The 17,837-nt window shown below is 47.2% G+C and overlaps 2 protein-coding genes across 2 annotated transcripts; one reads left to right on the top strand and one right to left on the bottom strand.

Annotated features, from left to right (window-relative positions):
* The first annotated feature begins 356 nt into the window (after positions 1-356).
* On the top strand, positions 357-6,216 carry LOC120705688 (coatomer subunit alpha-3-like). Its single transcript, XM_039990167.1, has 4 exons — positions 357-756; positions 1,407-1,901; positions 2,066-5,030; positions 5,765-6,216. Exons 1-3 carry the CDS (start codon positions 549-551, stop codon positions 5,008-5,010), a joined length of 3,648 nt encoding a protein of 1,215 aa, XP_039846101.1. The 5' UTR covers positions 357-548; the 3' UTR covers positions 5,011-5,030; positions 5,765-6,216.
* A 1,887-nt stretch (positions 6,217-8,103) lies between these two features.
* Positions 8,104-9,459, bottom strand: LOC120705687. The gene has a single exon (XM_039990166.1). It carries the CDS (start codon positions 9,267-9,269, stop codon positions 8,460-8,462), a length of 810 nt encoding a protein of 269 aa, XP_039846100.1. The 5' UTR covers positions 9,270-9,459; the 3' UTR covers positions 8,104-8,459.
* Between the last annotated feature and the right edge of the window lie 8,378 nt (positions 9,460-17,837).

Raw genomic sequence — 17,837 nt, 5'->3', positions numbered from 1 at the left:
GGGGGAGGCTGCGGCGAATGGATAGGGTGAGGAGATAAGGCTCTATAGGGTATTTTGGTCTTTTTACCCTGCCTTCTCTCATCTCTCAAGCTGTAAAAGATTTGTTTAAGGGGCTAATGTGCAGTGCACAAAAACACAAATTCAGAATGTGCTGCAGACTAAATCAAGAAGTTCGATGTGCAGCGCACAAATCATCATTTTCAGAGTGTGACACAGACAAATTTCCCTTTGCAAAATAAGGGGCCTGGAGCAGTGTTGCACGTGTCACGTCAAATTCGTGCATGGGCCTAGTCGGGCCTCAGTCCAAGCTTGCGTCAAGGCCCAAGCTTTAGGCGAGCCCGATCGGCCGACCAACTAACTAAAGCGAACTGCGAAGGAAAGCGTTCCCAGATCTCTCTCCCTTCCTCCCCCCTCCTCTTCTTCCGCCTCGCCCGCCCGCCCCCCACGCAGATCCACCCGCCACCTCCGAGGGGAAGATCCTCCTCTAGTCCTCCTCTCTTCTCCTCCGACTCCCCTGCTGACTGATCGTCTCCGGGGGAGCAAGGAGGATGCTCACCAAGTTCGAGACCAAGAGCAACCGGGTCAAGGGCCTGGCCTTCCACCCGCGGCGGCCATGGATCCTGGCGAGCCTCCACAGCGGGGTGATCCAGATGTGGGACTACCGCATGGGCACCCTCCTCGACCGCTTCGACGAGCACGACGGGCCCGTCCGCGGAGTCCACTTCCACGCCACCCAGCCGCTCTTCGTCTCCGGAGGTAACCCGCTAGATCCCTATTCGCCTCGCCCGCCTGGTGCGCGATTCGTCATGGGCGGCTGCATTGTTGCGGTGCTGCGAGTGTCTAGCCCCATTCTATCTCCCTCCCTTCCTCTGGTTGGGGCCGTACATGGCTTAGATGTTTGTGCGATCCGGCGATTGTGTACTCGTGGGCACTTGGACTAGACTTGCAGCTTACAATTTCTGTTCGATTAGATCCCGTTCAGTGACAAGCGCGGTGGTTAAGAAAAATATAGCTTGGTACGAGATCTGGTCCTTGTATATCATCTGTGCTTTAGTTGACCTGTTTGATAAACAATTTCCTTAGTGCTCTCAGTGGATCCAATAATCTTTTGAAACTTGAAGTAGAATGCATAATGTCGCAATACATTCTCATTAGCACGTTTTTTTATGAACTCTGTATTTTGTTGAATGCTTGTGAAATAACGTGTACCATAGGAATCGGCCGCTCAAAGTTGGATATCATTTGCTGTCAGAGTAAACACTAAACTCATCCTAGGTAGCATATTCTTGTTAACAACTACTCCACCAGTATTCATCCCTGTCAGCTTCACTTCGCATGCTTGTTAATTTGCGCTTTCCTTCTTAATGAATGGTGAATGCTTCTGAGCTTGCAATGCATTACAACAGGTGATGATTACAAAATCAAGGTGTGGAACTACAAAACCCACCGCTGCCTATTCACACTACACGGCCACCTCGACTACATTCGCACCGTGCAGTTCCATGCCGAGTATCCTTGGATTGTCAGTGCTAGTGACGACCAGACAATCCGGATCTGGAACTGGCAGTCACGCACCTGCGTCGCCGTGCTCACAGGTCATAATCACTACGTCATGTGTGCCTCCTTCCATCCCGAGGAGGACCTTGTGGTGTCAGCGTCTTTGGACCAAACTGTGCGGGTATGGGATATTGGGGCACTCAGGAAGAAATCAGTCTCACCAGCAGATGACATTATGCGCCTCACCCAAATGAATACTGATCTATTCGGAGGAATTGATGCAGTTGTCAAGTATGTCTTGGAAGGCCATGACCGAGGGGTCAACTGGGCCTCATTTCATCCCACATTACCACTTATTGTTTCTGGGGCTGATGACCGCCAAGTCAAACTGTGGAGAATGAACGGTAATGCTGCAAATCCCTTCTGCTATTTATGAATGTTTTTCATTAGACACTGAGAATCCTATAAATTGAAGAAACATGTTAATATTCATATCTTAATTAACCCTTAAAGATAGAGATGTGCATGCATTGTCTTTCTGTTCACTAACACTGGCTTTTTTGGACAGACACAAAAGCTTGGGAGGTTGATACTCTCAGGGGCCACATGAACAATGTGTCATGTGCCATGTTCCACGCGAAGCAGGACATCATTGTTTCCAACTCGGAAGATAAAAGCATCCGCATCTGGGATGCCACAAAGAGAACTGGCATCCAGACATTCAGGCGGGAGCATGACCGTTTCTGGATTCTTGCTGCGCACCCTGAAATGAATCTTCTTGCTGCTGGTCATGACAGTGGCATGATTGTTTTTAAGTTGGAGAGGGAACGCCCTGCTTTCAGTGTGAGTGGTGATACAGTATTCTATGTTAAGGACCGGTTCCTCCGGTATTATGAATACTCCACACAGAAAGAGGTCCAGGTAGCTCCGATCAGAAGGCCTGGAACAGTCAGCTTGAATCAGTCTCCAAGAACATTGTCATATAGTCCAACTGAGAACGCAATCTTGATCTGTTCTGATGTGGATGGAGGCTCATACGAGCTATACATTGTGCCCAAGGACTCTGCCGGCAGGTCTGATTATTTGCAGGAGGCAAGGAAGGGAGCTGGCAGTTCTGCAGTTTTCATAGCCCGCAATCGGTTTGCAGTGCTGGAGAAGAGCAGCAACAATGTTTTGGTTAAGAACCTTAAGAACGAGATTGTGAAGAAAACCCCTCTTCCTGTTGCAACAGATGCAATTTATTACGCTGGGACTGGCAACATATTGTGCAAAGCTGAAGACAGGGTGGTAATCTTTGATCTGCAGCAGAGGCTTGTTCTCGGCGAACTCCAGGCACCTACTGTTAAGTATGTAGTTTGGTCCAGTGATATGGAGTCTGTTGCACTGCTGAGCAAGCATGCCATTATCATTGCAAACAAGAAGCTTGTCCACCGCTGCACACTTCATGAGACCATACGTGTGAAGAGTGGTGCCTGGGATGAAAATGGTGTATTCATATACACCACTTTGAACCACATCAAGTATTGCCTTCCTAATGGAGACAGTGGCATCATCAGAACACTTGATGTCCCAATTTACATAACCAGAGTTATTGGGAACATCATCTTCTGCATAGATCGTGATGGAAAGAACAAGCTGGTAACAGTTGATGCTTCTGAGTACATTTTCAAGCTTGCCCTTTTCCGTAAGCGCTATGACCATGTCATGAGCATGATTAAGAACTCGCAGCTGTGCGGGCAGGCCGTGATTTCTTATTTGCAACAGAAGGGATTTCCAGAAGTCGCCCTTCACTTTGTGAAAGATGAGAAGACAAGATTTAACCTGGCTCTTGAGAGTGGAAACATCCAGATTGCTGTTGCTTCAGCAAAGGAACTCGATGACAAGGATCACTGGTACAGGTTGGGAATTGAGGCTCTGAGACAGGGAAATGTTGGTATAGTTGAGTATGCATACCAGCGGACTAAGAATTTTGACAGGCTTGCTTTTCTGTATCTTATAACTGGTTACTTGGACAAGGTGGGCTTTATGTGTAAGATAGCTGGCCAGAATAACAATTTCATGGGCCAGTTCCACAATGCACTTTATCTCGGGGATGTGCGGAAGAGAGTTGAAATCTTGGAGAACACAGGGCAGTTAGCTCTTGCATATGTAACAGCTGCCACTCATGGGCTCACGGAAATCGCTGATAGGCTTGCTGCTGAGTTGGGGGAGAATATCCCTTCTCTACCAGATGGGAAAGCTAGCTCACTTTTGATTCCTCCTGCTCCTCTTATGTCTTGCAGTGACTGGCCTTTACTGAGGGTGATGCGTGGTATCTTTGATGCGGGGCTAGATGCTACTGGGAGGGCAGATCAGGATGAAGATTATGATGATGCTGGTGGTGATTGGGGTGATGAAGACCTAGAGATTGTTGATGTGAACAATGTGGTGGAAAATGGAGATGTCGTTGACCACAGTGAGGAAGATGAGGTAAATGAAGAGGAAGGTGGCTGGGACCTAGAAGATCTGGAATTGCCACCAGAGACAGAGACACCAAAAGCTGCTGGTCCGGCCCGCTCCGCTTTGTTTGTGGCTCCAACGCCAGGTATGCCCGTCAGCCAAATTTGGACACAGAAGTCATCCCTTGCTGGGGAGCATGCTGCAGCTGGCAACTTTGACACTGCGATGCGGCTGCTTAGCCGCCAGCTTGGAATAAAAAATTTTGCTCCTCTGAAGCCATTGTTCCTTGATGCACACATGGGCAGTCATACCTTCCTGCGTGCATTTACAAGTGCTCCAGTTATATCTGTTGCTGTTGAGAAAGGGTGGAGTGAATCTGCTAGTCCTAATGTGAGGGGGCCACCTGCACTTGTGTTTAATTTCTCACAGATGGATGACAAGCTTAAGGCTGCATATAAAGCCACAACCGAGGGTAAATTCCCAGAGGCACTGAGGCAGTTCCTGAGCATCCTGCACACGATCCCACTCCTTGTGGTGGACTCGCGGAGAGAAGTGGATGAGGTGAAGGAATTGATTGTGATAGTGAGGGAGTATGTCCTTGGTCTTAAGATGGAAGTGAAAAGGAAGGAGATGAAAGATGACCCCATCAGGCAGCAGGAGCTGGCTGCCTACTTCACTAACTGCAAGCTGCAGAAGGTCCACATGCGGCTTGTCCTGACTAGCACTATGGGGCTTTGTTTCAAGGGTGGGAACTATGCTACTGCAGCGAACTTTGCGCGGATGCTTCTGGAGAACAGCCCTAATGAGGCCCAGTCGAAGAAGGCTCGCCAGGTTGTGCAGGCCTGTGGGGATAGGAAAGATGGGCGCCAGCTGAACTATGACTTCAGAAATCCATTTGTGGTGTGTGGGGCAACCTTTGTTCCCATATACCAGGGACAGAAGAATGTTTCATGTCCATACTGTGGATCTCGGTTTGTGCCCTCGGTGGAAGGTGAGCTGTGTAGCATATGTGAGCTCTCAGTGGTTGGAGCGGATGCTTCGGGCCTCCTCTGCTCTGCTACACAATCGAGATAAATGGCCTTGAGTCTTGACAGGTATGGTTTTATTCAATCATCAAGGAATGTTTGCTTTTTGTGTTATCCTTTTTAGTCTGGTGATTAGGTTTTGGATGCCGTGGGCAAAGACACCTTCAAATAATTCCTAGTTCTGCTTGTATGAAAAATGTTCAGAACTTCTTGTGTGAAGTCAGTGAATGACATACTGATCTGCCTATCACTTCTGAGTTTCTAATTTGCTTAAAACACCTAAAAGGAGTGGGGAAAAACAGTGTGTTTTCATGGTGCCTGACACAATTTCTGCTTGTAGTAAATTTTTTTAATGAATTGGAGTCTCTCTGGTGCGTAGACAATGTGAAATTGATATTCATACATGCTCTGGACATTTTGTGTTGATAGAAATATTTTTATTCAATTGGAGTCTATCTGGTGCATAGACAATGTGAAATGGATTTGCGTACTGATTACTCAAGTTTACCATGTGTGTTCAGTCACCTCTTTGTATGGCTGCATGGAGGTGGCCATATGTTGCTTTAATCTTGTCTTGTATGATTCATGCATCTTTGGTTCCTAATTCTTGCTTGTCTGTAATGGGATAATAGGATAAGTTTTGGAGATTTGGGTTCTCGTCTATGCATTTGATAATCCAGTTAATTAACAAGGTCTGATGGGTAGCTAGTTTAGCATCTGATAATATAGTTCTCTCTCTCAAGGTAGATCTTTCAATGTTTTGTTTCTGCTGGGAGTAATGGGTTTGCTTCTTGTTCCAACAGGTTGGTGACACCTACCACAAGCCTGATATTACCAAGCCAGCTGTGATGGTGTTTTGTGCATGGTGATGGTGATGCAAGAACCAAGGACTGGGTCAATAAGTCGATACAGGATCAATTTTTTGTATTTAGTTTTGAGTCTTGAGAATTCCTCCAAATTATATGATGGTGTACCATGTTGGACTTCCTTTTTGGTAACTGATGCACATGTACCGGGGGTGTTGTATTGTGAGACCGAGTTGTGACAGTATTTGGGTGGGTCTTGGGCCGGTCTGGCTTGCAACTGCAGACTTTTAGGGCAAATTCATTCCCAGAAACTTGTTTCAATAGTGTGTAGGCTAGCGAGTGTGTGATGACGGGCCCGATGCACCTGTGTACCTGCTTCCGTGTTTGAACAGTAGTCCATGTGATTTTGATCACGACAAGAGCATGTATACTCGTACATTCCTGGAAAATGTCTCCACCCTTTGGGTTGGCGGTCGGAATTGGCAGCTGATTGGCTGAGCAGCTAATAGTTCATTTTGGCTGTCGAGTTGTACTATAGGGCAAAATGGTTTGAACAATTGATTTGGTTGGGGACCCGCTCTATATGCGTATGGCCGTGTGGAGGGCTGCTCCGGAGACGTTGTCGCCGGCGAGCGCCTGTTTCACCTGCTCTGATTTGTAGCAGCAGGGGAAAATGGTTAAGCTAGCCTTGCGCTCGTGCTCTCGCTCCACAGCCGCCGGCCGTACACATGGCGGTGGCGAGTGGCGATGTACGGCCCAAGGCGCACTGCGCATGTACACAGCGAGGAAAAGGCAAAAGGCGCGGGCGGGCGGGCGGGCAGGTCGCCAGGCATGACGGCTGCCTCGTGCCGGGTCCCCAGAAAGGCGACCACGCTTGCTTAGCGTGGGAGGTAATCGCCTCGCCTCCCACCCTCTCTTGCTCGTTGGTTGCCCATCGGCGTCAGGGCGCTTGCCGTCTGCATGCGTGTCCGTCTGCTCGCTCGCTTCTACTGGAACTGGACCAACCAATCATGGCAGCGATCATGGCGACCCGACCACGCACGCACGGCGAAAGCCTACCTGGCAGTCTTGACATATCTACGTGTCGCCGCTCTAAATCCTAATCCACCAGCCAGACGATGAAGTTAAAATCGTTTTTAGACATGCAGACCGGATAAATTCACATTCAGCCTAATTTTAGAATTACTCTTTCGTAGATCATTTTTCAAATATAAAGATTGTTTATATTTTTCATGGAATGCGGGAGTACTGTATAAAAATTCCGCAACAGGGTCTCTCCTAGCGCATCACGGTCTATATATATCTACTAGGCAAATATGAGTTTATTTGTAGGATATATATAATTGTTCCTAGTTAATTTGTAGGATATATGTATAGTTACCCGTACGTGAAGTTGTTGTAGGGATTTATGTGATCGAGTCGTGGACAGAAGGCTGGTCTGACTGGCATACGGGGTGAACTAAGGCCCACCGACACAAGACGGATCAAACCAAAAACTTAAGTGAAAACTTTACTTGTTTTAAAAATACTATATATATATATATATAGGTAGATACCGGGCGATGAATCAGTAGTGGTTTTCGTGTGTTGGACCGTGACGTGTCGGCAACTGGCACGAGTTAGTTACAGATGACGCTTAAACTTGATTAGCCTCTTATTAGAAAAACTTGTTTAGCCTTTGCCTTACGTGTCCACTCGAACATAACATCTCCACGATGGCAATTGGCAGCCTAGCTAGATCCCAAAACTTGTTTAATTTTACCCACCGTACGTGTGTTGCATACGTGAACCACACCTAAAACTTCGACAGCAGGGAAGACGTCAGGGATAATATACGTAAACAACGCGATCGAATTAGCACCTAACGCTGCGTGCGATCCCTTTCAAGTTTCAAGAGGTCAGAGCGACATCAAAAGGATTCACGATGATCAATGATCTGACTAGCCAAATTAAGATGCAACAAATTAAACATGAGTGTTCGAGTTGATTGGACAAGTGTTCATGATGATCAAGCAGCATATATTTAGGGCTCGTTGTCCTGCAAGTTTTTTATTCCTAAAAAAGGGTGTATATTCTTGTCCCTATCCCTTTCTCTCTCAGATGGTTTCTGAATCCATGTCCTGATCCGTACTACACACACATGCATGCCAACAAATTAAGCAAAAGACATATAAGCAACATAAACAGTTGCTGGAATCGAATAAACAAACTAACCACTAGTTCATTTAATTTCCGGGAAACACAAAATCAAGTTTAATTTATCTAGCGGCGAAACTGGTGTGACAAATAAAATGTACCCATTTCAGACGTAACACGTATATATGTTCACTGAAATGTGCAAAATTCACCATTTCATCTTGAATTCTTGATCATATTCATATTCATATGCAGATAGATAGTGTGCATGACAGATACACAGGAGGTCAGGGCTTATTAGCTGCACCAACAAGCTAGCTAGCTAGCCCTTGTTTATCTCGTCTCCTCACCGACCGACCTTATATATCGAGATCGATTATCACGGACGAGGAAAGTAAAAAAAAAAGTGAGAGAATGAAAAATTACACATGCAGATGGTAAAACTCGAAACCCACATGACAGTGATGAAACAGTCGTCGTCGACATTATTATGTGTGGTGTGGTGTGGCCGCTTGTTTCGGAGCGAGCCAGCGCGCGCGCCCTCGTCGGCGTGGGGCTAGCCACGGCGGCGCACGCAGTTGTCGGGGGTGGCGTTGGCCGCCTGCAGGCGGAGGTTCTCGTAGAACTTGTTGATGAAGGCGTCGAAGTTGGAGTTGGCGCGCTCGTCGACGACGCCCTCCGGCTCGAGGGGGAAGGGCGAGTCGGTGACGCGGAGCTGGCGGGCCCAGGCGGGGCTGCGCCCGAGGCTGAGCGCCAGCATGGGCGACGGCGTGGCCCCGGCCGCGGACGCCGGCAGCGGCGTCTCCCCGCCCGCGCCCCCTGCCGCCCCAGCGGCGGCGGCGTCCTCCGCGGCGCTCATCATCTCGAGCGCGCGCGCCACCTGGGCGAAGTCGAGCCCGTCGCAGCCCCGGGCGGGGCCGCGGCCACGGATCCTGAACGGGAACAGTGCGCGCACCGGCCCCGCGTACGAGTAGGACGGCGTGGTCTCGCAGCTGAACTCCACGTCGCTGGGGTTGGGCGCGAACGGCAGGTCCGCGGCGGAGGCCGAGGAGGACGCCGCCCCCGCGGCGCCGTTTGGAGCTCCCGCGCCGGCGCGGGCGGCCAGGAGGTGGCGGTGGTGGTGGTGGGCGCCGTGCGGGTGGTTGGCGGCGGCGACGAGGTTGCGCAGCGCCTTGCCGGCGAGCTTGCCCCGGCCGAGCAGCAGGTGCAGGTCCATCATGAGGCGCTTGCGGCAGAGGCCCCGGCGCAGCATGTGGTAGACGGCGCGGAGCACGCTCATGAGGCGCTTTCCGAACCCGGGGGGCTCCATGCCTCCGCCGCCGCCGGACGACTGGATCCGCTTGTCGGGGTCGACGGCGAGATCCATATATGGTGCCGGGCTGGGAAATGCCAGCAACGGGCGGGATCGCTCACGAACGAGTCAGCGAGATAGCTAGCTAGCAATCTCCGACTCCGATCCTCACGTGACCCGAGCTTTGCTTTGCTTGGCTTGGCTTTCGCTTTCGCTTTGCTGGGTGGTAGTGGAAGGAAGGAAGGAATGCTGCGTTGATCTGCTAGGCGGCGGATGGAACGAATGGGACGAGGAGGGCGGGGGGCTATTTAAAGGCGCGGGGAGCAGGCGCGGTGGTGGTGGTGGGGCGGAGTGGGGCCCACTGGCAGACGGGACTTAAGAATTAAGGAAAGGGGAAGGGAGCGCGAGCCGCGTGATGACAGGCTGATGAGCGACGAGGGGGGATTGGTGCGCGGCGAGCCGGCGACTGCCATGTGGGCCCGCGGGCCGGTGACCAGCACGGACCAAGCTGCGGCGTGCCGTCGTTTAAGCCAGGGGAGGGGGAGAGGCAGCAAGAGCTGCGGCTGCGTGGTTCCGGAGCATGCTACGCCGCGCGCCGCCGCCGCCGCCTGGTGAGCCGCCATTCGCCGGCCGGCCGGCTGACACTTTCTTCTTCGCGGCTAAGAAAGTGGCGGTGGCCGGCCGGAGGCGCAGGTAGCGTGCGTATTTCCTCTCTCCAAAGTCCAACCCAAAGGCGCTAGCTTTTTTTCTGCAGCATTATACTTGGAAAGGCAGCTAGCTAGCTGGTTCATTCATCCTAATTATTTAGGTGACAGGGAAATTAAAGTGTTAGAAGGATGTTTAATCATTTTACTCTGCCGCTGATCGGAGGCTAGGATACGGTTAACTAGCTAGCGGATTAAAGTCGCCTTCCAGGAAGCTTCCAAAGACGACGGTAGGTATATACTACTCGTCGTGCTAGCTATAGTAGTGTGCGCTGCTGCACTGCTACTCTACTGCTACACCGAGGGTGATCAGCCTTTGCAAGTTGCTAGTTCGACCCATCATCTTCTTTGCAGCAACATGAGTGCGCCTGCGTGCATGCTTGAATATCTTTGGAGATGCAGGTGGTGGTGGCTATGCAAAACTTTGCTCCTCTGGTTCTGTCATGTAGGCAGTCCATAGTCCACACGTTTAGGCAACACATTATATTATATCCAGGGGAACATATCTAGTGCAAACCAAGGACCTCGTGCAAACCCGTACAAACCTACTAAACAAAGTTTCAAAAAATTCTGAAAAAAATCATGAATGTGCTTCTCAGATTACATCATCTATATATAAAATTTCATGGTCAAATTCGTCTTACTCTAGAAGTTAAAAAAAAGACAAATTTGAGATGCATTTGAACCATTATTGTTGTCAGAAAATTTGTCTTTTTTGTAACTTCTAGAGTAAGACGAATTTGACCATGAAATTTTATATATAGATGATGTAATCTGAGAAGCACATTCATGATTTTTTTCAGAATTTTTTGAAACTTTGTTTAGTAGGTTTGCACGGGTTTGCACGAGGTCCTTGGTTTGCACTAGATACGTTGCCTATATCCAGACCAGGGAACTAACTCGTTTGATGTACTTTGTTTTATTCTTCTCTTAATGAAAAACGTGCTCAGTCACGGTCGCGAAAAAAAATCTAGACCAGGAATCCTGAAGATGCTCCTTCAGAGATCCTGTGGTTAAGGGGAACTTATTAACATGGTTTAAACTGCAGATCGTGCGAAATGCTACGATGATTCAACGAGCTCTTTGCCAAATTCTTGCTTCCATCGTCCCAGACGCCAGGCCTCGAATGCCTTCCATGCGCCTTTCAGTTTCCGTATTTGCCCTCGTCTTCGTCATGCAAGCTCTTCTTTTCTCAAGGGAAGCCCGGCCCGGCCCTCATCTTCAAAGGGACTAGCTAGTCTCCAAATTAATAAAACAGTATGAAGATTGGCAGCCGGAGATATGTGTTCAAGCTTGCTGCTCTCTGGGGGATGTAAAGGGAGAGAGAAGAAAAAAAGAACTGCCGCGAATGAAGATTGATAGAAAAGGAACTGGGTTAAACAGCAGCGCCGCCGCAATGCACAAGCGAGTGTCGATCAACTGGTCGAACAGGCGTTGGAAAAATTAATCCAGCGAGTAAAGGCGGCTGAGCCAACAGACCTAAAGCACGCAGCAGCCACCAGCGTGCCGGCTTCGCCTGGCCAGCTCGGAGCAGCACCCAGCTGAAAGGAAAAGGCGCTTTCGTACGCCGCGAAATTACCACCGGGATACGCCATTACACTTCAGGTCCTGGTTTGGTCCATAGCACACCTAGTACAAATTTTGATCAACAATTAGGGATATTAAATAAAGCCAGTTTGCAAAACTAACTCCACAATCTTGTGCTACTTCGCGAGACGAATCTAATGAGATCTTTGACTGCACGATTCGAGGATAGTACTGTAGTATTACTGCAGTCAATCACGGATTTTTTTTTGACGCATTAGATTCGTCACGCAAAGTTGCACCCATCTTTGAAAAAGTTTTGCAAATAGGCTTCGTTTAAGCCTCTATGCATAAAAGATTCTGTGAGTTACTGTTCATAGCATAGATGAACCAAACGGGGCCTCAGTTTATTTAGGTCATACACATGCCAGCATGCCCAATGCCTCCAGAGAATTTTTATTATTTCCCAAAGGCAGAAAGAAGTATATCTTTAAAAAAACAAAGGCAGAAAGAACTATATAAAGAAATTTAGGATAGTCATTTTTTTCAAAAAAAATATAGGATAGTCAGGACTCAGGAAAGGGCATGCATGCCTGCTACGGTTGCTGCATGCATGGACAAAGTACCTGCAAGCTGAATCTAAAAAAAAAGTACCTGCAAGCTGGTTAACAACACCGGCGTGCCGTATGTAGCTTGCTTGGAGTAAACTATTGTGGTGAACATGTGTACAAGCCGATAGGATCCAGCTTTATTAGGGTCGTAGAAAAGTAATCAAAGTATTGTGTCGTACACGCACCTGAATACGGAAGTTTCCATGCATGTGTATGTGCATGTTTATTAAAGGGAATGTTTAAATACTTTTCTGCGAGAGAATGTTTAAATACTTCAATTCTGTGAGGAAATTCAGCAGGAAAAGGAATTGAGATGAGGAGGGAAAAGAATATGAGCCATGTACATGGCAAAAAAAAAAGAAACTTCATTTGGTTCTGCTGAGAGAGAGAGAGAGAGAGAGAGAGAGAGAGAGAGAGAGAGAGAGAGAGAGAGAGAGAGAGAGAGAGAGAGAGAGAGCCCTGTTTCCCGAGGCGGCATGGCGTTCTGCAGAATCCGGTTTCACGTGTAGCTTCCCCGCAACACACATGCAAACCTTTGATTCAGAGAGGAACTATACAACACGCATTGCTTCAACATGCAAACCTTTTCATTTGCATTTCCTGTCGGCAGAGAAAAGCAAAACACTATTCATCGTTCCTGGTCTGCAGAAAGGAAGAAAAAAAGATAGCTATAAATTCCGTGGCATGGAAGTGAAGAATATCTATATGTTTTGGCAGTTGTTCTTCACTTCTTCCCTTTTGCTTGTAATATACTCCCTTCGTTTCAAATTATAAGTCATTCCAAGAATTTTGGAGAGTCAAACATCAAACAATCTCAAAGTTTGACCAAAACTATAGAGAGAAATATAAAGATTTATGACATCAAATAGGTGCACTATGAAAATATAGCTAACAAAGAATCTAATGATACTTAATTGGTATCATAAATATTATTATCTTGTCATATAAATTTGATCAAACTTGAAATTTTTTGACTCTCTAAAATTCATTGAAATGACTTATAATTTGGAATGGAGGGAATAGTTGCATACAGCTACGGCTTTGGGCAAAGCTGGCACTCATGGGCTCGGAGCTCGATGAGCAAGGGGGACTAGCACTCTGCTTCTGCTGTTTTCTTCTGCCCCCTTTTTCCCTGCCCCATTTTCTTGTTGGGGTTCAGGGGATTCATTGCCGACTTTTCCGGCTAATTTAGGGAGCCCACTGTTTGGAGTGGATGCTAAGCAATGCATGCATGGTTCGTGAGTGCCTTTTGGAACCTGTTAATAATCATGTCAGGCTTCAATATCAAATGTCTGAAGAATAGCATTTTCATGGACGCAAAAGCAACAGGATGCTCATTAAAAGACTAGCCTCTCTTAGTACATACCTGCTGATGCACCAATGCAAATATCAGCTCCAGCCTAATCAAGTTAATGTGTGTGCTACTAATAGTAAACATATGTGGGTTCTTGTTTGAGTTCATGTGTCTAATAATAAACAAACCATAAGTTCATCTTCTATGATCCATTTTCTGTCAATGCAAGTGCCAATTCAGTTTTGGGTGTGACGCAAAGAAGATTAGGAAGATACTAGTGACGAAATTATATGCGATTACGTGGGGGGTTAGCAGGCCTGGTGGGCAAGTGGGCTGGTGCTCCCCAACATGTGTCCCCTCATCATGGTGGGAAGTAGAGAGAAAAAAAAAAGCAGCTCCATCAAAGACACAAACAAAAGCAACCCTAGTTTAGGACTTTAGGCACTTTGGGCCCTCTCTAAAACCAGGCTCATTTGCTTTTCTTTCCTCGATGCGCTCTTTTTTTTCATTCTTTTTAAATTTTTTGATCGGGTATAGCTAGTGCGGTATAGTACTGCTTGATGGTACACAATAGATACACCAAAATCCATTTTTCTTTTGATTGACTGAAAGAAAGCACACATATAAATAGAACTTCTATATAAAAATGTAATGATCAAATGAAAAAGGAAATAAAGCTCTTGATGTTTTTTATTGAAAAAAAGAAAAGAAAAGGAGAAGAAAGGATTAGTCAAATGATGATCATCCCTACCCGCAAAGAAAATGATCATCCCTGAACGGCTGAATCGATATCAGGGATGGCTAGCTATAGTGGACTTGAAATTCAGATTTTTTTTCTCTCTCTCCCGTTTTTGAGATCACAGTTATGTACTACTAGTTGACATCTTTGCTAATTAAGGCCTTCCCTCTCATACTTTATCAGATGGTTAGTCACAGTCACACAAGCTTTGGTAAGAAACTGCGACCGTGTACTAGCCAGAGAGTCCTCCTGCAATTATTGAAAGGCCCGGATCGTCAAACTGTAAGCCACCATCATCTGCACCCCTTTCCAAAAGTCCCGCCATGAAACAGCGCAGAGAGCCGCCGTTTCCCTTGGACTCGCACAGCCTTCCACGCTTGCCATTCCATGGAAAACTCCAAGCAAGCAGTGGCCTGTGAATTTGTCATCTTTTCTGGAGAAAGAAATGTCCATGGTGGGGCACGTGTGCAGCCTAAGCGCATGCTCAAACAGGTAGCTTCACTGCTAAGAATGCCGGAGCAGCTAGCTAGCTACTGTAGCAATGTGATCGTGTTAGGCAGGTCAGCAACTGAACCTGTTACCACACAAGTCGAAGGTGCTGCTGGAAACGTTAACAACCAACCAGCAATTAACGTGTTCATGCCTGATTAATCAAAGCTATCATCGACTTCCTTTCTGAATCAACTTTGGTTTTAAAAGGATAACTTTGGTTGATCAAGCAGAGGTGATCGAGAAAGGAGGCTGATACGCTAGCGTGGCTGTGCAAGTGCAGTCAGGCCCGTCCAATACAGCCGCGAGCTTTGATTTCCTCTTTGGTAATAAAATTGTAACCGGCATGGCCAAATGACTATCTTTGCACTCTCGTTTTGTAGTATGTGCGAGTATTCTAGTGGCACTTTGGTCGCTGTCTTGCTTTTGAGGGAAAACCATTTCCATGCATTGAAACCATCACCTATGCTGCTGTGCATGCTGTGTTCTTTGATCTAGTATTTCTGAACCTATCGTCCTGTGCGTGCAGGATTTCTGTTGCTTGGCTCTGAACAGGTTTCTCTACTTTTGAAGAAAGGATGATCACAATACTGCAGTGGGAAATTGCTGACAGACTGAAGAAAGGATCATCACAATACAACAGTGGTATTGTGGTAATAATATCAGCAGGGTGGGAGTGACAGCACAAGGAAGTAGAGTGGGACGGTCGGTGATGAATGCAACACCGGCCACTAGAACACTGAGCTGGGACCCTCAGCACCGGGCACGCCATGGCCACCGACAACGTCACCGCACCGAGCACCAAGGGCCCGCAGGCGCCGGCCGGGCCGCCGGCGACGAACCGACGACGCCTCCTGTCCATGTGCGAAGCTACAGTGCAGAGGCCAAACGGACTGGACGTAACAGAGCAAAAGGCTTGATTGATTGTTAGGAGAGAGAGAGTCTAATATAGTAGGCATATTCAGATATTTTGTGTGGACGTAACGACCGTACGTTCCGGCCGTAACCTCTCATCATGGGCAAAGTGGACGACGCGGGAACCAAACCGAACGTGGTGCGCGCCCTGCAGCCATCTCGCTGGATCAGCCGGCCCGCCGGCCATGGTCCACGCCGCGGACCGGACACCGGAGATGGGGGCCGCCGGCCGGCTGGGGACAGTGCCAGTGGGGAAGAGCGAACAGGTTACGCGACGCCACAGACCACGCACGCAGCGCCAAGAAGGAGGCGGCCCCGCCCGGGAAACTGAAAAGGGCGCGCGCGGGAAAGCCATGGGCGTGCGAAAGCTCAAAGCTCCGCCATTGCCACGGCTGGAAAGCTCTCCAATAATGCAGACGGCTTCAGATCTCGCGCAGTCTTCTCTCCACGTTTGTGTTGTTAGTTTTGGGATTGGGCTCCAGAAAAAGGGAGGAAGGAGAAAGGGGGAGGAACGGATCCGAAAGCGGCGCGTACGTACGGTCCTCGTCTCCGTCTTCCTTCCTTTCTATCCTATCCCAGGAGGAGGGAGGGGTGCCAGTGGCCACGGCCACGGCGGCGGTGGCGGCTCACGACTCACGAGGGACTTGCAATCAGGGTTCACCTTTTCGTTTTTCTATTGAATCCCGCCAACTCCCGGAAACGAAATTTCGCCGAATTTCGCTAATTCCGAACGGAAAGAGAATTCAAATTCAAAAAACGAAATTTCGGTGAATTCCGACCGAAATTTCGGTGATTTCGACCGGAAAATGATGTCCGTTGTGATTTTCGTACTGTTTCGGAGGTCAAATGAAAAACTTTTGAATACCAACTTTGTTCAGTTTTTCGAGATCTACAACTTTTGTTTCAGGAACGTTTTCATTTGAGCAATGGTTTGAAAGTTATTTAATTATTTCAAAAACTACCAATTAAAAGTCATGTCCACGGGCCTAGCCCAATAACCACTGGATCCATCGACTAAGAGGACCTTGGGCTGCGGACGGCCCACACAAAAAGACAAGCTGCCTTTGGAGGAGGGCTTGGAGCAGGGCACAGCAGCAGCTTGAATCCTCCACAGTGCGTGCCGCCTCAGCTGCGCATCCTGCCACCAGCCACTAGGGTTTCCTAGCACGAGTGGCTGATGTCCATGTCCATACGACGGCCACAACTAGCGACCAACAACAACCAGATTGGTACTCACTTTATTACTTAGGCCAGTTTCAGTGGAAGTCTCATAAATATAACTATCTAGATTGATAACTAAGTAACTATGCCAGATGAGTTTTATGGTGATGAAACTCTCCTCACATCTTATGAAACTCCATCCTTCTCTCTTTGTCATGTTAGGAAAATTGATGATATTTAATCTCATGAAATCCTCCATCAAACTCCCATTAAGACTAGCCTTAGTAAACACTATTTTGAGTTTTCGTACCACAAATTTGACTAGATTTATAAAAAATACGTCCAATATTTGTATCTCCAAATAAATTTGTTAAAAACTAGATTTAAAAATCTATCTAATGATATTAATTATTATCATAAATATTAATATTATTTAATATAAAATTAATCAAAATTATTTTTCTAGAGGCGAGGACGATCAGAGGGAGTATTCATTAGCCGCTCCCAAGCAAGTAGGCCAGCCAAGCAGCGCACGCCATCTCCACCACCGATTCCAGACACAAGCAAGGATCTGCTCCCTCCGTTCCAAACTATAGGTAGTTTAATTTTTTCAATCTCAAATTTTACTACTCGTCTTATTTAAAAATTTATATAAAATATTATTTTTTTGTTGTGCCTTGCTTTATGAATACAAGTGTTTTAAAAATGATTTAAATTTGACTATATTTGCACAAATTTTTTGAATAAGACAAGAGGTCAAACTTGATGTCAAAAAAGTAAAATAACCTATAATTTGAAATGGATGGAGTATCTATCTATGTATTGATTTATTGCGCGTGATCAGCAAGCTTCCGCAAACAACGATGAATGAGCTAGCCCATACCATTAGGGTTTGATTGGTTTGAAGGGGATTGAAAAGGATTTGAGAGGTTGGAAAGGAATAAATCTCTGACAAGTTAAAATCTCCCTCAATCTCTTCCAATGTCTCCCAATTCCCTTAGCTTGTAGAGTGTGGAGGGGATTAACCGAACGAGACCGGCATGCTCTGGATCAAGATCGTCGATCGAGCGAGAGGGAAAGGGAAACAGAGATTATTAGAAAATAATTCATCTTAAATAATATTAATGCCTTGTTTAGATGCATCGTGCAAAGTTTTGGAAATGAAATCTTTGCACATTTGAAGTATTAAACATAGACTAATCATAA

This window comes from Panicum virgatum, chromosome 5K (assembly GCF_016808335.1).
Source record: "Panicum virgatum strain AP13 chromosome 5K, P.virgatum_v5, whole genome shotgun sequence".
NCBI classification, from domain to species: Eukaryota; Viridiplantae; Streptophyta; class Magnoliopsida; order Poales; family Poaceae; genus Panicum; species Panicum virgatum.
The sequence above is the reverse complement of the archived record's forward strand: the minus strand, read 5'-3'. Positions and strand labels throughout refer to the sequence as shown.